This window comes from Trachurus japonicus, chromosome 24 (genome assembly GCF_045865225.1).
Source record: "Trachurus japonicus isolate A0001 chromosome 24, Traja_1.0".
Lineage (NCBI taxonomy): Eukaryota > Metazoa > Chordata > Actinopteri > Carangiformes > Carangidae > Trachurus > Trachurus japonicus.
Window position 1 is genome coordinate 20,742,334 of NC_140930.1, and position 17,080 is coordinate 20,759,413.

Sequence of the window (17,080 nt, forward strand, 5' to 3'; positions counted from 1 at the left end):
CATGAAACCCGACACAGAGTCACTGACACTCCAACCACTCTATCTTTTCTCACTACAGAAAAACAACTAGTCTTTCGTCACATGTCCGGGCTTGTTGTTCACCTGTGCAGTACCTACTACTACTGCTCGGGGCTGTGATGTCATTGGAAGGCCTGGAGGTGTCCCAGATAGCCGTTCCCACCAAAAACATGTCACTCATGTCAAACTTCCCCGTTCGCTCCACAGTCCAAGGGTGCACCGAGGCTTGCACAAGTTGTGTGTGTGGTCAGTGGTGATTCATGGTGCACATGCAAGCATTTCCAGCACAGGTCACATGATGTCTGTCCATTTGTCTGAAGCAATATAAAAACAGCCCGAGATAACCACCAACAGCTTTTCAAGTTATCTGTTTGTCCTGTTGGTCCCAGACTCCCCGAATGATCGAGTCCTTTTTCTGCTGTTACTATTCCAGCGCTGCTTATCTGCAGGGCTGTAAATGTGTCCCATGTATCTAAACACATATTAGAGGCCCGCTGCTGCAGCACGTGACACGGCAGCACCGAGCAAACACTGCAGATGTTTCCTGCTGTTGTCCTGATTTTCACAGTTTAGTTCTACTCACGTTTCTTATTAGAGGTAAAACATAATCACTGTAGTTGACCTGAACAATAAATAGCTGTCTCTCTGTACTGGTACTTGACTGAACATGAAATACTATCTGTAGCAGGAAACAAATAAGAGACAATGTTTGAAGCCCAGTGCTGTTTTTTTTTCTCTTAAGAAAATAAAAGGCTAACTGAGGTTGCTCGGTGAGCTCAGGTGAAGAGGAACAATGGATTTTATGCAACCCTGAGGTTTGTTGACTGAACTGACTACAGCATTGTATTGTGTATAAGAAGACATCTGAGTTTCCTTAGGTAAGGAGTAAGGACAGATGTGGAGGCATTTGCAGCAGTGAAGGAGATTTTACGGCAGCAAAACTCTGACAACTGACAATTTTCACACATTGTTTTACTAGAAATGCCACAATCATGTATTTTGGAGTCTGTTATGCTTTTGTTATGATAGGACACAGGAGAGACAGGAAGTGGGGAGTGGGAGAGAGGAGGAATAACACACAGCAAAGGGCCACAAGGTGGAATCAAACCTGGGGCCGCTGCAGCAAGGGCTACAGCCTCTGTTTATGGGGCGCAGGCCTGCTCTACCAACTGAGCTATACGACGCTTCAAAAAGGGTTTTTATTGTCCTCTCTGATACTAATACCAGTACTGATCGTCTATGTGAGAGATACTGATTTGGCTGCTTTTCTGACGTCAAACACACACTTTGTAAAAGTTACATAAAATATTTGGAGTGTCCCTTTTTATCATACCACAATAGAGAAAGGTCGAGTCGACCAATACAAATTATACCGTACAGTTTCTGTTGCTGTTGATTTAATATCTCTGGTAACAATGTGAGCATGGCTCCGTCATGGTAATCCTGGGTATAGCCTACAGGGGTTATTTCTTAGTGACGACGGGCGATCAGGAGAGGTTACATCATGACGTACTAAGGTTAATGATATTCCCATGGTGTTTGTGTCTTTAGTGTTGACATTAGGCCCAAGTGTTTTCCTGACCACTCCTTCCTGCCCGCTGTGTGTTTTCCTGCCATTGCAGGTCTTGGTCATTGTACAGCTGGCAAGTGGCATCTGCAGAGATGTTTTCTTCAAGGTTACAGAGAAACATGGGTGCAGATACAAACAACGTGGAGTGTGATTAATGCCCCCAATCTAAGAGAGGAAACGCATGGCTTGTTGACACGTCTAGTGACTGATTTCCTGAGTAAATGGACTACAACAGCATCATCAGGCGCCGTTTTGTTGTCAACGTCTGCAGCGCATTATGCCATAGACTGTCTTGTTTGGTGTGCGTATTGTTCATCACATATTGCTCATCATTCATTCACCCTCTCTTGCTCTGTCTCTCCATGATTCCTGCAGCATGGGTGGGCTCCCTCTCCATGGGGATGATCTTCTTCTGCTCTCCCATCGTCAGCATCTGCACCGACATCCTGGGCTGCAGGACTACTGCGGTGGGTGGCGCCACCGTCGGCCTGCTGGGCCTCCTGGCCAGCTCCTTTGTCACGTAAGGAAGCAAACCCTTCATAGTTTACATTCAAAGATGAGCTGTTTCCTAAATATAGATGGGTGGACGGCATCAGTGGGGCCAAGCCCTGATGAACGTGATGGCTGCCACTGACACTATTGGTCAATGGGCTGAAGAGTGTTGGAGCTTCCCTGTGAATTAACTAAACATGTTCTAAAATTCACTATAACTGTCACTGTTGTGTAGAAAAAGACATTTTTATTCTTTAATTTGGAGAAATAAAGTCTCACTCACCTGTTGGGTTTGTATTAGCATCAAATTCACATGGTATTTGTTCTGGGAATGTTATCATACTGATTAAATGATTTCACTACTTTGATCAGTGGCCTAGGCTCAGTCACTAAGCGTTATCTAGGTCTGCAGTGTGGGTGGGCTTGAATTAACATCTTCCAAAACAAAGCATCCTCGAAGCCGTCATCATCGCTATGTGTGTACGAGGCTCTGTATTTAACACACTGTTGTTAATAATTTCCTAGAGCCCTTCACACGTGAGGAAACACTCACACCAACATACTGTTTTATGTTATCTCCTAAGGTTGAAAAGGTCAACCATGTGTCAAGATATTCTACTGAGTAATAGTGTTATAGATATGTCAAATATAGACTAATCTTACCTGTCGGGTTTCTGAGCTTTATTTATTCAGGAAGTGTCACTGAGCTCAATATATAATGACAAATGTATGGATTGAAACAACAGTATCAGTGCTGTCATCAAAAGCAGACTAACATGCAGAGGTGGTTTAAGGTGGAGCCTTTGCTCAGATGGAAAATAAGTTTATTTATGCAAATAGCTGAGGGCCTATTGCTACAGTCATAGGGACCTTTATCAACCATCAGGGTTTGATGTGAAAACAGTCTGAACTAGACTATAACATGAGTCTAATTAACTATAATCATTTCTACTAAACAGCCATAAGCCAGTCAACAGGTCTATTTTTCCTTCTAGACTCTTACCTGTACGGCCTTTGAATGTGCAGATAATTAAACAACGACAAGAACAAAACACATTTTAGCTGCTTAATGAATAGAGTCATCTGGATAATGGAGCAAAAACACTTCAGAAACACCCAGTGCCATGGGAAACTGGAGTCATTATTGTCAGCAGTGTGAGTCATAAAGCTGTACAGTAACAGTTGATTTGTGTGTCGACAGGTCCCTGATTCCCATGTATTTCACCTATGGCATTGTGTTCGCCTGTGGCTGCTCTTTTGCCTACCAGCCCAGCCTCGTCATCCTGGGCCACTACTTCAAGAAACGCTTGGGTCTGGTCAACGGCATCGTGACGGCCGGCAGCAGCCTCTTCACCATCGGCCTACCCTTCGCTTTGACGTATCTGCTGAAGCACTTGGGCTTCCATAACACCATCCGTGTCCTCTGTGTCCTTATGTTCGTGCTGATCCTGGCTAGCTTCACATACAAGCCCCTCTTGCCCAACAAACCCGGTAACAGCCAAACAGGCAGTCGGTGCCCGGCCATGAGCCAGATCTGCAACGTCAACATCTGGAGGTCTTTGGGCTATCGCATCTGGGCCTTTGGTATCCCTGCAGCCCTCTATGGCTACTATGTGCCTTATGTCCATCTGGTAAGTTTGTGTTTTCTACTATTTCCTTCTCTGGTCTGCTGTCAACCAGATTCACGTTCACGGGCCTTCGCACAGTGCGCGATTTTGTGTTTATGTGTTACCTGCTACCATCACCCCATACTCAGAGTCAAAGGTCAGCGTGATGATACATAACAGCACGTAAATGCTAACGGAGATTTCCCAGTATCCTGATCCCATGTTTTGGATGTGTTTCTTGGCACGAGAGTGGAATGGGGGCAAGAGGTCAACTAGGTGCTTCAACAACACGGATATCAAAACACGCTCTAGCTACGTGAGGTCTATTCATGTGAAATGTGAGAAGGGAAGTATGCAGTCGTCCAAACATACAGAGATGGTATGGGGTGTTACAGTATAGGGTGTGCAGCCAGACATGACTTGATAGATGAGTTTTCAAGTGTGCTCAAGTAGAGGGTATGTGTGCTCAAAGCACAGCAGCATAAGAAAACATGTGCAGAGACAAAACAGATTGTATTGTGAGAACTTGCAGCTCATGTCTTCAAATAATAATGATGTTTTTCTAAAGCTGTTGTACAGCATCATTGTTATGCTTTGGTCTGGTAATTGGTGTTAGTGAACAAACACCTTATCTAGTATTCATCTATGACTAAAAGGTGTCCTGTGTCCTGTGTTTTATCACTTTACAATCTGTAAAGTACTTTCTCTCATAAAACATGGCAAATCTGATTAAAAAAACAAAAAAACCTTGTTGATTACATACGTTACAGACTGACACATGCAGATCAGACGAACAGCTCAAAGCCATCAGCATAAATGGCTGTGCATGTAACCATCATCATGATTCTGACTTTGGTATTATATTTCTATGAAGACAATATCTCAGTGACGCCTAGAGTCCAGGAATCAACAGTCAGACAAAACCACTGACCGCACAGGCTCATCACAGGGTGGGGGGTGGGTGGGCGGGGGGCTGGTTACACCATCAGCACATTACACCACTCAGTGACGCCTAGAGGGATTTTTTTTTTTTTTTCAAATTCACTTGTGCCGTGTGTCAGTTCAGACTAGAGGTGTGGTCCTTTGCCATTGGCGAAAAACAAACTGAAATGGGACAGTATGGTCGACAGAGGACTTTCACTGACACCAACTATTTACTATTTACTGTTAGCATCCTCAGCGCCACCTGTAGCCTTTTAAACATGTGGCAGCTGTCCTTCCTCAGACATTGACCCCACCCCCCTCCCTGTCCCATGCCAAGCCTTGTTACTGTGCACATAAAGACTATAAAAGAGTAAAGTCCAGTTTGAGACACGCACTATACTGAGAATTGCTGAGTTGTGATAAAGACGTTGGCTGCAGGTAGGTAAGGTATGTTTGCTCTGGAAGCGAGTTGATAGAGGTGTGGTAGCAGTACCCAGGGCAGAGTGGTGCAGGAGTTTGAATGTGTTCCCTGCTGCTTACCTTGCAAAAAATAACAGACACACAGAACAGTGTCACACAGAACATATCTTTGGTTTACAAAGCTGCCTTTGTTTTCAGACCAAGCTTGTTTCGGTGTGTTTAATGAGGAGCACCTGCAGGGCTGCGGTGCGTGGGCTGGATTGGGATCTTAGATGTTTAACGAGCACCTTTAACAGCCAAAAAAAAACCCAGAGAGCTGAGAGAAAGTGGGTTCAAGTTCTGCAACGGACAAATTCACCCTAAAATGCACCATTAAATTCCCACGGTCAGCTGATGATGAAGGGTGTCATGTTTATTCACAGCAGACACTTTCACCTGTGATGACAGGTTATGGTTATTGATGACACCAACAATGAGCTCAGATACATTTTTGTAAGCCATGTCTATGATTACAAACACAGAGCCATAGACATGTCATTAAGTCATTTAGTCCTATGTTTGACTTCTGTGAGGAAGGAGGTGGAATTTAAAGAAAAGTCTGTGCCACCAAATCCCATCACAAAAGATCAAAAACTAACTAGTAGGCAGACACACAGACTTTGTTTTAATCATTTCATGAGATTCAATCCCAGCCTTGGGTCTCTCATTTTAAAGGGATAGTTCAACATTTCGGCAAATTGGCCCATTGCCATAATCCCTATAGTCACAGCAGTAGGTTTGTTACCTTCAATTGTCGGTGCAAGCTATTTTTAGAACGGCGGAGCAGAGCCGCGAGCTGCTCAGAGCTACGCTACAGAGGCTAATGGGATTTCTTGGTTTCCCTCATCAAAGTCATCAAATACACAATCCAACAACTCCAAAACGCTCTCATAGCGTGGTGAATGTGCAGGTCACAACAACTTCACCACCGTTGCTGCACCACTCACCACTGTCAGTGTCGGTGGTTCAGTAGAATCAAACATCTTCCCTACATCTCCATATTCCTTGTAGACTCCTCACTCCGGCCACAGTAGACCAGACCAGCATGTGGAGTCTCTGTAACATAACATTAAATCAACAAGTCATGCATTACTCTGTATTATACATGATTCATTAGGGGAACAGGTGCCTGCGCTGATGCATGTATGTGTGTGTGTTGGGGCCTGTGTGAGTGCGAATGTTACCTGTCAGGCTCTGGGGGAGGGAGAAGGGGGGGGGGCATTGTGAATGTGAATTTGTGTTCCCTGAAAACGTGATCAAACGGCCCATGCCCTGAAAGAGTAAACAATCTACATCCTGCTGCAATCTGCTCTCACACAGCCCTGATAAGCAACAGTGCTTCATCCATCAATTTAAATGAAATTACCTTTTCCAAATGTTTGCAAAGACCTTTTTAACATAAACTGTTCCTGTAATGTGGGGGGGGGGGGGCAGACAGGGAGCAGCAGTGTTTGGAGGCTGATACTGTAGTTATGCGAGCGTTCATCAGCTTGTGTTTAAATGTCAAACCTCCATGATGACAGGGTTATGAGTGCTGTTTCATCTATGTGAGCATCTAAGCTCATTAAAGAGAGGGGGAGAGAAGTTGTTGCTTGTTTTTCCCTCTCTTTATACACAGGGACCAAACACGGGACACAGCACCATCCTGCAACCTCGCAGGAAGCCTCGAAATACATAACACACATATCTGATACAGTGTGTGAATGAGTCAGAGAGTTCAATCTTCTTGAGTCTGCCTGCAACATCCAGGAGTATTTACCCAGCCCGCCGGCTCACAATCACGTAGTGTGTGTTAGATAGATTCCTCCTCATGTCTGCCCAGGAATCAGTCAGACAAAACCACTGACCACACAGGCTCATCACAGGGTGGGGCGGTGGGTGGGGGGCTGGTTACACCACAGTGGATTATTCCCACAGATGAAGAGGCGGCCAAGAGACATGATTTAGATAAACCTGAGAAATACATTTTACAAACCTTTGGGAGTGCTGCTGTGAAGAAATAGTGAGTAATGTTGTATAGAGTGAACTGACGCAGGTTTAGGAGGAACAAAGTAAACTAAATGGGTCCTCGGACCCGACGTCTCCACTTCATAATGTCAGTGAAGCGAGCGCCAAAAGCCCAGACAGGCTACTGACTCTCACTGTCCTCACAGGAAGTTCTAGCTTTGAGCCTGAGAGGCAGGAACTATAACACTAATACTATATTATCTTTCTGTGTCTGAAATCACTCCCTCATTCACTATTCCCTTCTCACTCTATAGGGAATCCTATAGAGGACTATATAGATCACTGGTAAAATGACTTTCAGACACTTCTCCACCACATACACAGTTAATTACATTATTCCTGTCGCATAATTAAAACATTCCAGCGACCACAATCCATTATGCTGTATATTGCTTGCTAAGTGACCATCAGTTGTACACTACTTTTCACACTGCATTGTGGGACACTATGAGTCCACTATATAGCACTACCAAATGGCATAGTCACGATATAGTCCACTACTGTATATAGTGAGTAGTGAGTGATTTCTGACACAGCCTCTATGTCCTCCTCATGCCTGTGTGTGAGTACTGTGGTGTCTTCCCATAGTACAAATACAGGCAGTTTGACTGGTGACTGCATGGATGGTTGTCTGTCTCTTGTCTATCCAGATATATTATAGCTAATGATGCTTAAATGTAAAACATCAATCATTTTGTAGAATCTATTTACAGACAAAGAAGTATAGAAAATAACAATGTTTCTTCCATATTTGGTGTTTTCCAGCTGAAGACGATGTATCAAAAACACAACTTTGTTTATTCACGAGTTGTCGTCAAGATTGATAACTCTCTGTCTCTTATCAATCAGTCGCTCCTTAATGCCTGATAGTGGTAGTGATAAGTGGAGAGGCAGTAATAAATGTAACGTGACTTTTTCAACGCTGGTAGAGTGCCAGATCAGTCCGAGACCTCTCTGAAAATCCTCCTCCCAGAGGTTATCAGTAACTCTGCTGCGTGTTTGCATGTTCTGCTTCTCGGATGCGAGAATCCCCTCTGAGCAGGACACTAATGAACACAGAGCGTGGAGTTGTGCTGTTCTGACAAAGACAATAAGTCATCCAGAGGTCTTCTTTGCAGATGGATGTAGTGTATGACCGGGTAGAGAGGGTGATGAGGTGGGTGCAGGGTAGACAGACAGACCGGCTCTGTGAGCAGGACTGCTGCAGTTTGCCTGGAGGTAGAGGGATCTGGCACAGCTCCATACAATAGGGTCACTCTTTTCTCAAAACTCTGGGCCTCACAGATTGGCGCTGGGCTTCACAGTCTGAGATGGAAAGTAGCATCCACAGCAGACAAATGCAGTATGTTGAAGTACAGAGACAAGGTTGCTGATGAGTAGCAGCCTGTGTCCTGGTAGCAACAACAAACTCACTGCTCTGTTTGTAAAACTAAGAATTTCTTGGCCTCATCGCTGCTAAATATTTCAAGACCTCATATTTCTTCAGAATAGTGACCATCCCATGTAAATTATGCATTAGCAACACATAGACTTTAGCTTTCTTTCCTGTATGTCAGCTAAATAATCAAATGTCTGCTTAGATGGGATACTAAAAGAAATGAAGTTTCAGCATATGAAGATTAATTATGTTCTTCAGCCACAGCTCCGGTCACTGGTGTGGATGACGTTAAATGAACATAATGTTTGCTAATTTCATCATTTGTGAACGTGACTTTTGTCAAAGTCAGATTGATTTACCTGGACTGTGACGGGAGAAGATAACAAATCCAAAGATCATCCCACGCTGTTTCATAATCTCACCCAAGGCTGTGTTTTGTCATTGAGAGACCCCTAGAGGCAGATGGAGGTAGACAACGTGTGTTTAAGTCAACTTGCCATTGGTTTTGATGGTTTCTTTTCACAGGTGGGTGAAGTCAGCGTGTATTATGCGTTTGTTTCCAATCAAGGTTGCAAATGCTTTAGAGTCAGACCTCTGATATTTACTCCAGACATGATGTCAAATTGTATGGTGCCTCAAACCCAGCCCCTAATGGACACTAGAGCTCAGTATTATAAATACAGAGTCTGTTATTCCAAATCTGCTCTGCTCTTTAAAAGGTCAATTTTTCTTCTTCTATAGACCTTTTCAGAGAGTATAAACAAAGACAGGTGTGGCTCATTAGAAAACGCTCTGGTACACTAAATGGAATGGAGCCTTAATTAGTATCCTTGGTAACACCTGTCTTTGTTTATACTCTCTGAAAAGGTCTATACAATCATACTGTCTGCACGGGATAATGGAAAGACACCATTCATCTGCTGTCTCCTCCGCTTTATCATGGATGTTTTTATTAGTGTGCTTGTCATGATTGGAGCTATATAGTGTTCGGTCTTCATCTGTTTCCATGCTGCTCGACAGATGAAGCACGTCACGGAGACCTTTGGAGCTGATGCCAACAAGGAGTTTCTGCTCTTGTGCCTTGGCATCACTTCATGCATCGGCCGACTCATCTGCGGAACGGTGGCCGACTATGTTAATGGAGTCAACAAAGTCTACCTGCAGGTGAGCAAACCGTCTGACAAACAGAAGTAAAGAAGAAGTAAAAAACTAAATCAAAGAGCTTTACTTGTTGTAGCATTATGACTTTATTCCTTTGAAATGACAGATTTCTTTGTTTCCCTGAATGTGTTCCTAATCCTTTGTCATCATTCTGTGATTGAACCATCAAGTAAAACTTGGAGAGTTTGCATATGATCACACCTCCTTCTACCTCTCACCTCCTCTCAGGTGACCTCCTTCCTCGTCATCGGCGTCATGTCCATGATGATCCCGCTGTGCAATATCTTCGGAGGGCTGATTGCCGTGTGCTTGCTGATGGGGCTGTTTGACGGCTGCTTCATCTGCATCATGGCCCCCATCGCCTTCGAGCTGGTCGGAGCCAAAGACGTGTCCCAGGCCATCGGCTTCCTGCTGGGCCTGATGTCCGTGCCCATGACTGTGGGGCCCCCCATCGCAGGTATAATACAGACTCACAATAACACGTCAAATATATAATATATAGAGAGTATGACACATTCCTCTTTTTATTCCTATTATAAAGGTTAATTGTGGTTTAATTTTCACAGTGATATGTTTGGAAGAGATTGATCAATAATGTTTTGAGAAGATATACACTCTATCTATCAAGAATAAATGACATTGTCACAATCATTTCATGGAAGGAGGTTAAAAAAATAATTATTCCATCTTTATGGGCAACCATGTGTTGACACTATGTTGCTGTGATTACGAAACAACAACAAAATGTGTTTGCACATCTATGATGTTAACGTTATTATTTTTAAATGACACAGTCCTGCAGCATTTTCACTGAGATCAACGTGAGCTGTCACAGAGATCCACAGGCCTCTTGCACCACCTAGTGTTTACTTTGGCATCTTGGTGTAAATTAGAAACACTCAGGGTCCAGTCAGTGTTTGACTCGTGATAACACATGGACAACACTGAATGCATAAGACCGAAGAGATATAGTGTATGTGACAGTTCAATGGTCCAGGCCTCCCCCTCCATAAAGATCAGAGTTCAGGGATACAGCACCACACAAAGAGGTGTTGAAAAGGTAAAATGTGGATGGGGAGGAGTTGCTCTCTCACTTTCCCATCTCTATTGCTGTTCAAAATATGACAAATCATACCTTTTAAAAAACAATGATGAACCTGTTCAGCTGCACTTGTTGAATGGTTTGAACTTCAAAAGTCACCAGTCCCGGCCCAGTCCATCACTTTTTAGAATCTCCTGGAAACACTTCTACTCTGTTGTGTTTGCAGCACATGTGTTGTCTAATAGATGAAGATGTTTTCTAGATTTGTGCTTTTGTCCATTTGCATGTTTTCCTAAGATGGAGTGTGTAGCTTCCTGACCTCCATGTTGAATCGAAGCACAAAGAAGGACCACTGTGGCCTGGTCTGCTGCCCCAGCTGACATGACCAGATTCAATGAATTAGCTATTAATAGACACATGAGTGTCCCTCTAGCCCCGTTTATTATTAACCCCCTCAGGCTCCAGAGAGGTCATTCATCACTGTGACAGTGAGTCAAAGTGATAAACTGTGTCTATGCTAACATCTCATACAGCAACTCTGTCTTCTGGAGACTCTTTAAAGGGAAACAACCTCGAAAACAACTCCATCTCGTGACGTTCCGTTATCTCATAGTGTGGTGAATATCAACTTGTCCATGAGAGCGTTGTGGAGTTGTTGGATTGTGTATTTGATGAGTTTGATGAGGGAAACCAAGAAATCCCATTAGCCTCCGTAGCGTAGCTCTGAGCAGCTCACAGCTCTGCTAAAGGTAACAAACCTCTTAGGAGCCTAAGACTATAGGGTTTATGGCAATGGGCCAATTTGCCAAAATGTTGAACTATCCCTTTAAGCACTTTGACCTTTATTGGCTTCAGCCTGACCCCACAATGCAGTCATGACAACGCGATGACTCTGCCCGTCTCTGGTTGCAGGCTTCCTGAGGGACCGGCTGGGGAACTACGAGGTGGCCTTCTACTTGGCAGGAATCCCCCCGCTCATCGGAGGAGCTCTGCTGTGTCTGATCCCCTGGGTGGAGGCCCGGCGCAAGAGGCTGGAGAAGGAGCAGAACAAGGAGCAAGACGTCACCCAGAAGATGATCGAGCACGAAAAGGCTGTGGAGGACCCGCAACACAAGACTGGAGAGTCTGTCCTCTAAAGTCCCCGCTGAACAGACTGAGGGAGACACACAGGGGGGGCAGATTAAGTTGCTGCTGACTGGCAGCATTACAGTGTGTGTGTGTTTGTGTGTGTGTGTGTGTGTGTGTGTGTGTGTGTGTGTGTGTGTGTGTGTGTGTGTGTGTGTGTGTGTGTGTGTGTGTGTGCGTGTGTGTGCATGAGTGTGTGCGTGAGTGAGTGAGAGAGAGTAGCCCTGATTATGACTGCCTTTAGTAGGAAAATGTCAGAAAATGCCAAAGCAATGAAAAATATTAGACAGTAAGAAGTTGAAGTGGAGTTTCACAGCAGTGTGAAGCTCAAGAACTATGCATTTGATTGTTTTAATTAAACTGACATCATTTTAAGAGCAGGAAACTTGAAGTTTAAAAAAAAAAAGATTTCATATTGGTTAAAAAGGAAACAATGCTTGCTGTGCTCACTATGAATGCAGTGTGAACGCTGACAGTCTTAAGAGAAAGGTGGACTTCCATTACTCTAAAATACTACCACATACTCTTATGATTTTATTTTCTGTGGAAAGCTGCCTCTGTATTGTGAGAACAGGATTTCCATGTCCCAAGTCGTATGAAGCCAAACTGTATACATGTGTACTGAGTCCATAGTCTTTTAAAGGGACAGGGAGACGGGCGTCATAGCCGGTGTTAGGTGAAAGACTGCCTGAGCTAGAATGGTGCTTGAACACTTGAAGAAAAGCAACTTAATCACAGTGATTTTACATCCTGTCTGACACGTCACCTCGTACCTGTCATTTCGTTTCCATAAGAAGGTTAAACCTTCAGACTGGAGACAGCAGAAAACATGTTCCTTCTGTTTTCTGAAGAAAAAAAAAGGCAACATAGAAAAACAACAGTGTTTGTCCAGATCCAGGCGCAGGGGCAATGAATTTGCAATCTGTCAGTCAGCCAGTACAAATACACCCACTGTAAGCGATGAGCCTGACATTGATCGATAAGGAACATATTAACATTGTGTTTGTTGTTCCAGTCTACATGAATTGATTGTAGTAGTGAATTTAAGCAGTATTTCTTAAAAAAAAACACACACACACAGTGGTGAAACTTGTTTGTTTTGTCTTTTAAAAATGTGTTTAATGTTTCTCTTTTATTTGGTCCAACATTTTTATCCTTTGAATGTGCAACATGAATTTACAATGTGACGGAAGTCTGAGCAGCAGGTCATAAAACACATGTTGCTGTGTCAGCTGCAGATCACCTGCTTGGAGGATGACCTCTGAAAAGGACCAAAAAAAAAATAAACCAAAACACAAAATACCACTGCGTATTTAGGTCCTCACCACTTTATACGAAAGCTTTTACTCTTTTACGTACAGTATCATTTCATTTCAGAGATGGAGTCTGCTTTATTTGAAGTAAATCTGAGGATTTGAATTTGACTAATCATTGACTACGTGACCATTAGTCAAGTGAAGTCGAGTTAATAATTCACTGTGTCCAGTTTGTTGACCTTTAAGAGTAAGGAGTGTGTTTGATGTTTCCATATTGTATTTATTTTGTAGTTTTTGTGGAGAATGTGATGCTGTAATTGACGGGCATTTGCCTAAAAAGCCTTAATTTCATTTATTGAAGACCAAAAATGTATTGAAATGAAAATGGCTGAGAGTGTTAAATCCTCTCTGCTTGTTGTCATACATCTCCCTAAAGCTTCCAGGTTAGTGTCAGTAGTGAACCATCTGAACACGTCACTCATCGCTCCGTCGCTGCTGGGTGACAGATGGCCTAAGGAAAAACTCAGAGACCTTTTTTTTGGAAACCCGTGCACCACAGGACGGCTGTGGGCTGGTGATCGTGACACTCTCTACCTCAGATGTTGTCAAAAAAAAAGTAGAACTGCCCCAGTCTGGACTCTTTTGTGCTCCTCCATCAGAGGTGGGTCCGACAGTGTTCAAGTCCAACGGACGAAAAACCAAACGATGGAGCTGCCTGAAGCTTTGCTGTTTAATCAAACACTTTATTTTATGCAACAAGTCAGAGAAACCTCAGCAGCGTTTACATCTTCTCTCCTCTGAATATATATTTTTACGACAAAATCACATCTGTTGCCTTTCAGTCTTTTTTTAAATGACATGCTTTAATGACCGTTTATTTTTAGACTTATAAGCATTGTAGTGTGATTCATCAATGAGAGCCTCAAGTAATTTCTTACCAGGAATTACTTAATTTGTACCTCTGAACATTGATTGTAACCATAGTTGTTGTTTTTTTATGCTTAATCACTTTTACTTAGCTAATATTATTTAGTTGTTGCTTCACACCTGCTTCTTGAAATGACCTGTGCCTTGCCTTCCAAAAACATTTGGAGAAAAAGCCAAAAACTGCATGATTTATTTTTATTTAGTCATGATTTTGAATCACAAACAGCCTTAAAAACTGTCTTACTGGTGTCTAGAGATTTATGTGTCAGTCTGACTGTGTGCGTGTGTGTGTGGAGGACTTTTGTGGATGAAATTTTGTTCCCCAGTGTTTATTGCATTTTATTGTTTGTTTGCTGTTGTGTTGGCTCTGTCACACCCAATCCAACCTCTGGATTTTATTCAGAATATCTGTACGTATGCGTTTTGTTGTTGCTGCATGTACAGATGAAGCTGTTCCTCCTTTAAGCTTTACAGTAAAGATTGAATATTTGCTCTTTTCATCCTATTTTGCATCATTTTGGTCTGTCTCCTTCATTCTCACTTTTAATTTCATACATTTACTCCATCTTGCATGTTTGCTGATTTTTCTCTCAGAATTCTTTCACCTCAAATTTTAGTTTATAATGTACCAGGGAAAAGGCTTCAGAGACGTCCCCGCTGTGTGACAAACAGGCACAGCTCCAACAAACAGCCCAGAATCATCATTAGTGTGAAAAACTAAACAACATGTAGGATGGAAACAGAAACCTGCCAGCTGCAAACATGAAATATTCTTAGTGAAGACAGCAAGATTCATGGGACAAAATGATAAGTTCAGTTTTACTGTTATTGCATTACATTTATTGCATTCATTTGGTAGATGATTTTCTTTTCAAAGCAGCATACAATGACATCATCATGTATCATCTTCTTGCACAATGACAGTGCACAGCAGAGTTCACAATATAACCAATTTACCTTGTACTCCTGTTATTTGATTATCTGCATAACAGACATCAAACTGATGGGACATGAAGTCCTATTCTTCATCGATTGTATAAAAATGAGCACGCAGTATTCCTTTACGTAATTCATTTACTAACTGGTTGATGGCACTAAGGGTCATTCTTCATCATGAAAACTTAAAGTAAAGGACTCATTCTTGTAATATAATGTTTTATTTTCACTTCGGTATTGAACTAATCATCAGACATTTGTGTCAAACTTATATTAATATAGCAAAGTGACCTGTTCAGCCTTGTGTTGATGATGTCACAAATCCTATGCACTTTTACAAAACAAACAAACAAAAAACCCTCAAACATTACATTTGTAAAACTATTTGTTAGGTTTGTAAAGCTTGTTCTCCACACACACGCACGCACGCGCGCGCGCGCGCGCGCGCACACACACACACACACACACACACACACACACACACACACACACACACACACACACACACACACACACACACTCATTGTGGCCCAGCTCCAGCACCTGCAGGGAGAGTCCATGGATGTATTATAGTCATACACTAGAGGCCGCCATTTTCTCTCAGTGGCTACTACCAGAGAATTTCTACTACTTCCTGTGGCCTCGACGTGTCAAATGAATCAGAGAGGGAAAAGAAGTAAGATGTGTCACACTGCTTTGAGTTCAGGATACTAATGTAGTGTATGTTCTCTGAGGACCTCAATGGGTTTGTCGCAGAAGTTGAGGTTAGTATGAACAATTATTATGATTGGGAGGTGCGAAGGGGAGGTATGAAACCCAAAAGGGCTTATATGAAAACCTCACCGATGAAGAACATGATCAAAAACCAAATTTGTGACGAACAAAGACAAGAAAATAAGGAATAGGCTAATTAAATGATAAGGAAAAGTAAGTGGAGAAAAGTCACAATCAACTGAGTGATTATACTGTGAATATAGGAAAGAAAGGAGAAATAATACATCAATGAACAATGCAAAACAATATAATATAATGATACATGTAATAATGAAAGAAAAAAAAGGTTAGGGGTCCAATGGTTCAAGTAATTGAGCTTTTGTGGTATATTGATGTGTTGATGAAGAGAAGGGATCACCGCCGACACGTCTTTTCTTGCATTCAAAAAGAGTTTATTACAAGAAGAAGAACAGTGTACAAAAATGCCGAATCGTGGAGCATCTCTGGTGCCAAGAATTGAGATGACTCTCTCTTAGCCTGAAACCTCAAACCTTATATATGTTTTCTAAAACTCCACCTTCTCCCACAGAAGGACATAACTGACCAGGATGGTCAGACAAAGACAGGATCTAAAAACAGAATTTATCCTTAGCTTTCTGACTTTTAACCTCTTGACCAAGCTAACTTAAGAATAGATAGTGTCCAGTATCCCCCAGAAACTATGACCCACCAAAGAAGGGCAATAGACAAGAAACACATGTCTCAGAATACCTGACAAGACAAATTCTTTCTGGGCTTAAATATAGAAACTGTGAAGCAGGGCATTAGTCTACACATCTCTTTACTCTAGAAAATACACAAAGAAGAACATAAGATAATACAAGACATTACAGAAAAGAGTTTAGGTGGATAATATACTACACTTTTTTCCCCTTGATATTTAGGGCCGGATTTACTAAAGGTTTGCGTGTATTAAAACGTGTGCAAACGTGATTGCACGCGCAAACACATGTGGAACCTGATCTACTAACCGGACGCACCGAGGATTGCGTCCCTCACACGGGCAGAATAGCACGTGCGATCCATTTAGCGTGTTTGCCTTGATGAATATGTAAATATGGGCGTTTCAGCCAGAACGTGCTAAACACTGGGAGGAGTAGATGCAAATCGATTTATTTAGCGCGTGCAATGTGATTTACCAAACCAGGAAGAGATTGCGGTGGCTGTTTTTGCGTCTTTATTCACCACGTCTGAAAACCATGTACTAACTGATACAACTTTGTCAAAACGTATGCGTTTATTGATTTGATACCTGTCAGAGCCCCATGATCTTACATCTCTGCATTTCCTCACGTCTGGGTAATTCTGTAACAGTTTTTCAGCCGTGTTAAAAGTCATTTACGCGCCGTTACGCACGGGGCACGTCTGTCCTGCAGTGCGCTCCTCTCCTCTCCTCTCCTCTCC

The 17,080-nt window shown here is 42.6% G+C and overlaps 1 protein-coding gene across 1 annotated transcript in view; it reads left to right on the plus strand.

The window, feature by feature from the left end:
* slc16a10 (solute carrier family 16 member 10) overlaps positions 1 to 14,471 on the plus strand; it is a 33,655-nt gene extending 19,184 nt beyond the window's left edge. The window contains exons 2-6 of the mRNA XM_085771747.1: positions 1,964 to 2,108; positions 3,282 to 3,711; positions 9,476 to 9,619; positions 9,845 to 10,073; positions 11,571 to 14,471. Coding sequence (XP_085627873.1) covers positions 1,964 to 2,108; positions 3,282 to 3,711; positions 9,476 to 9,619; positions 9,845 to 10,073; positions 11,571 to 11,794 — 1,172 coding nt within the window. The 3' untranslated portion in view covers positions 11,795 to 14,471. The remainder of the gene's footprint in view (positions 1 to 1,963; positions 2,109 to 3,281; positions 3,712 to 9,475; positions 9,620 to 9,844; positions 10,074 to 11,570) is intronic.
* Positions 14,472 to 17,080: the final 2,609 nt, after the last annotated feature.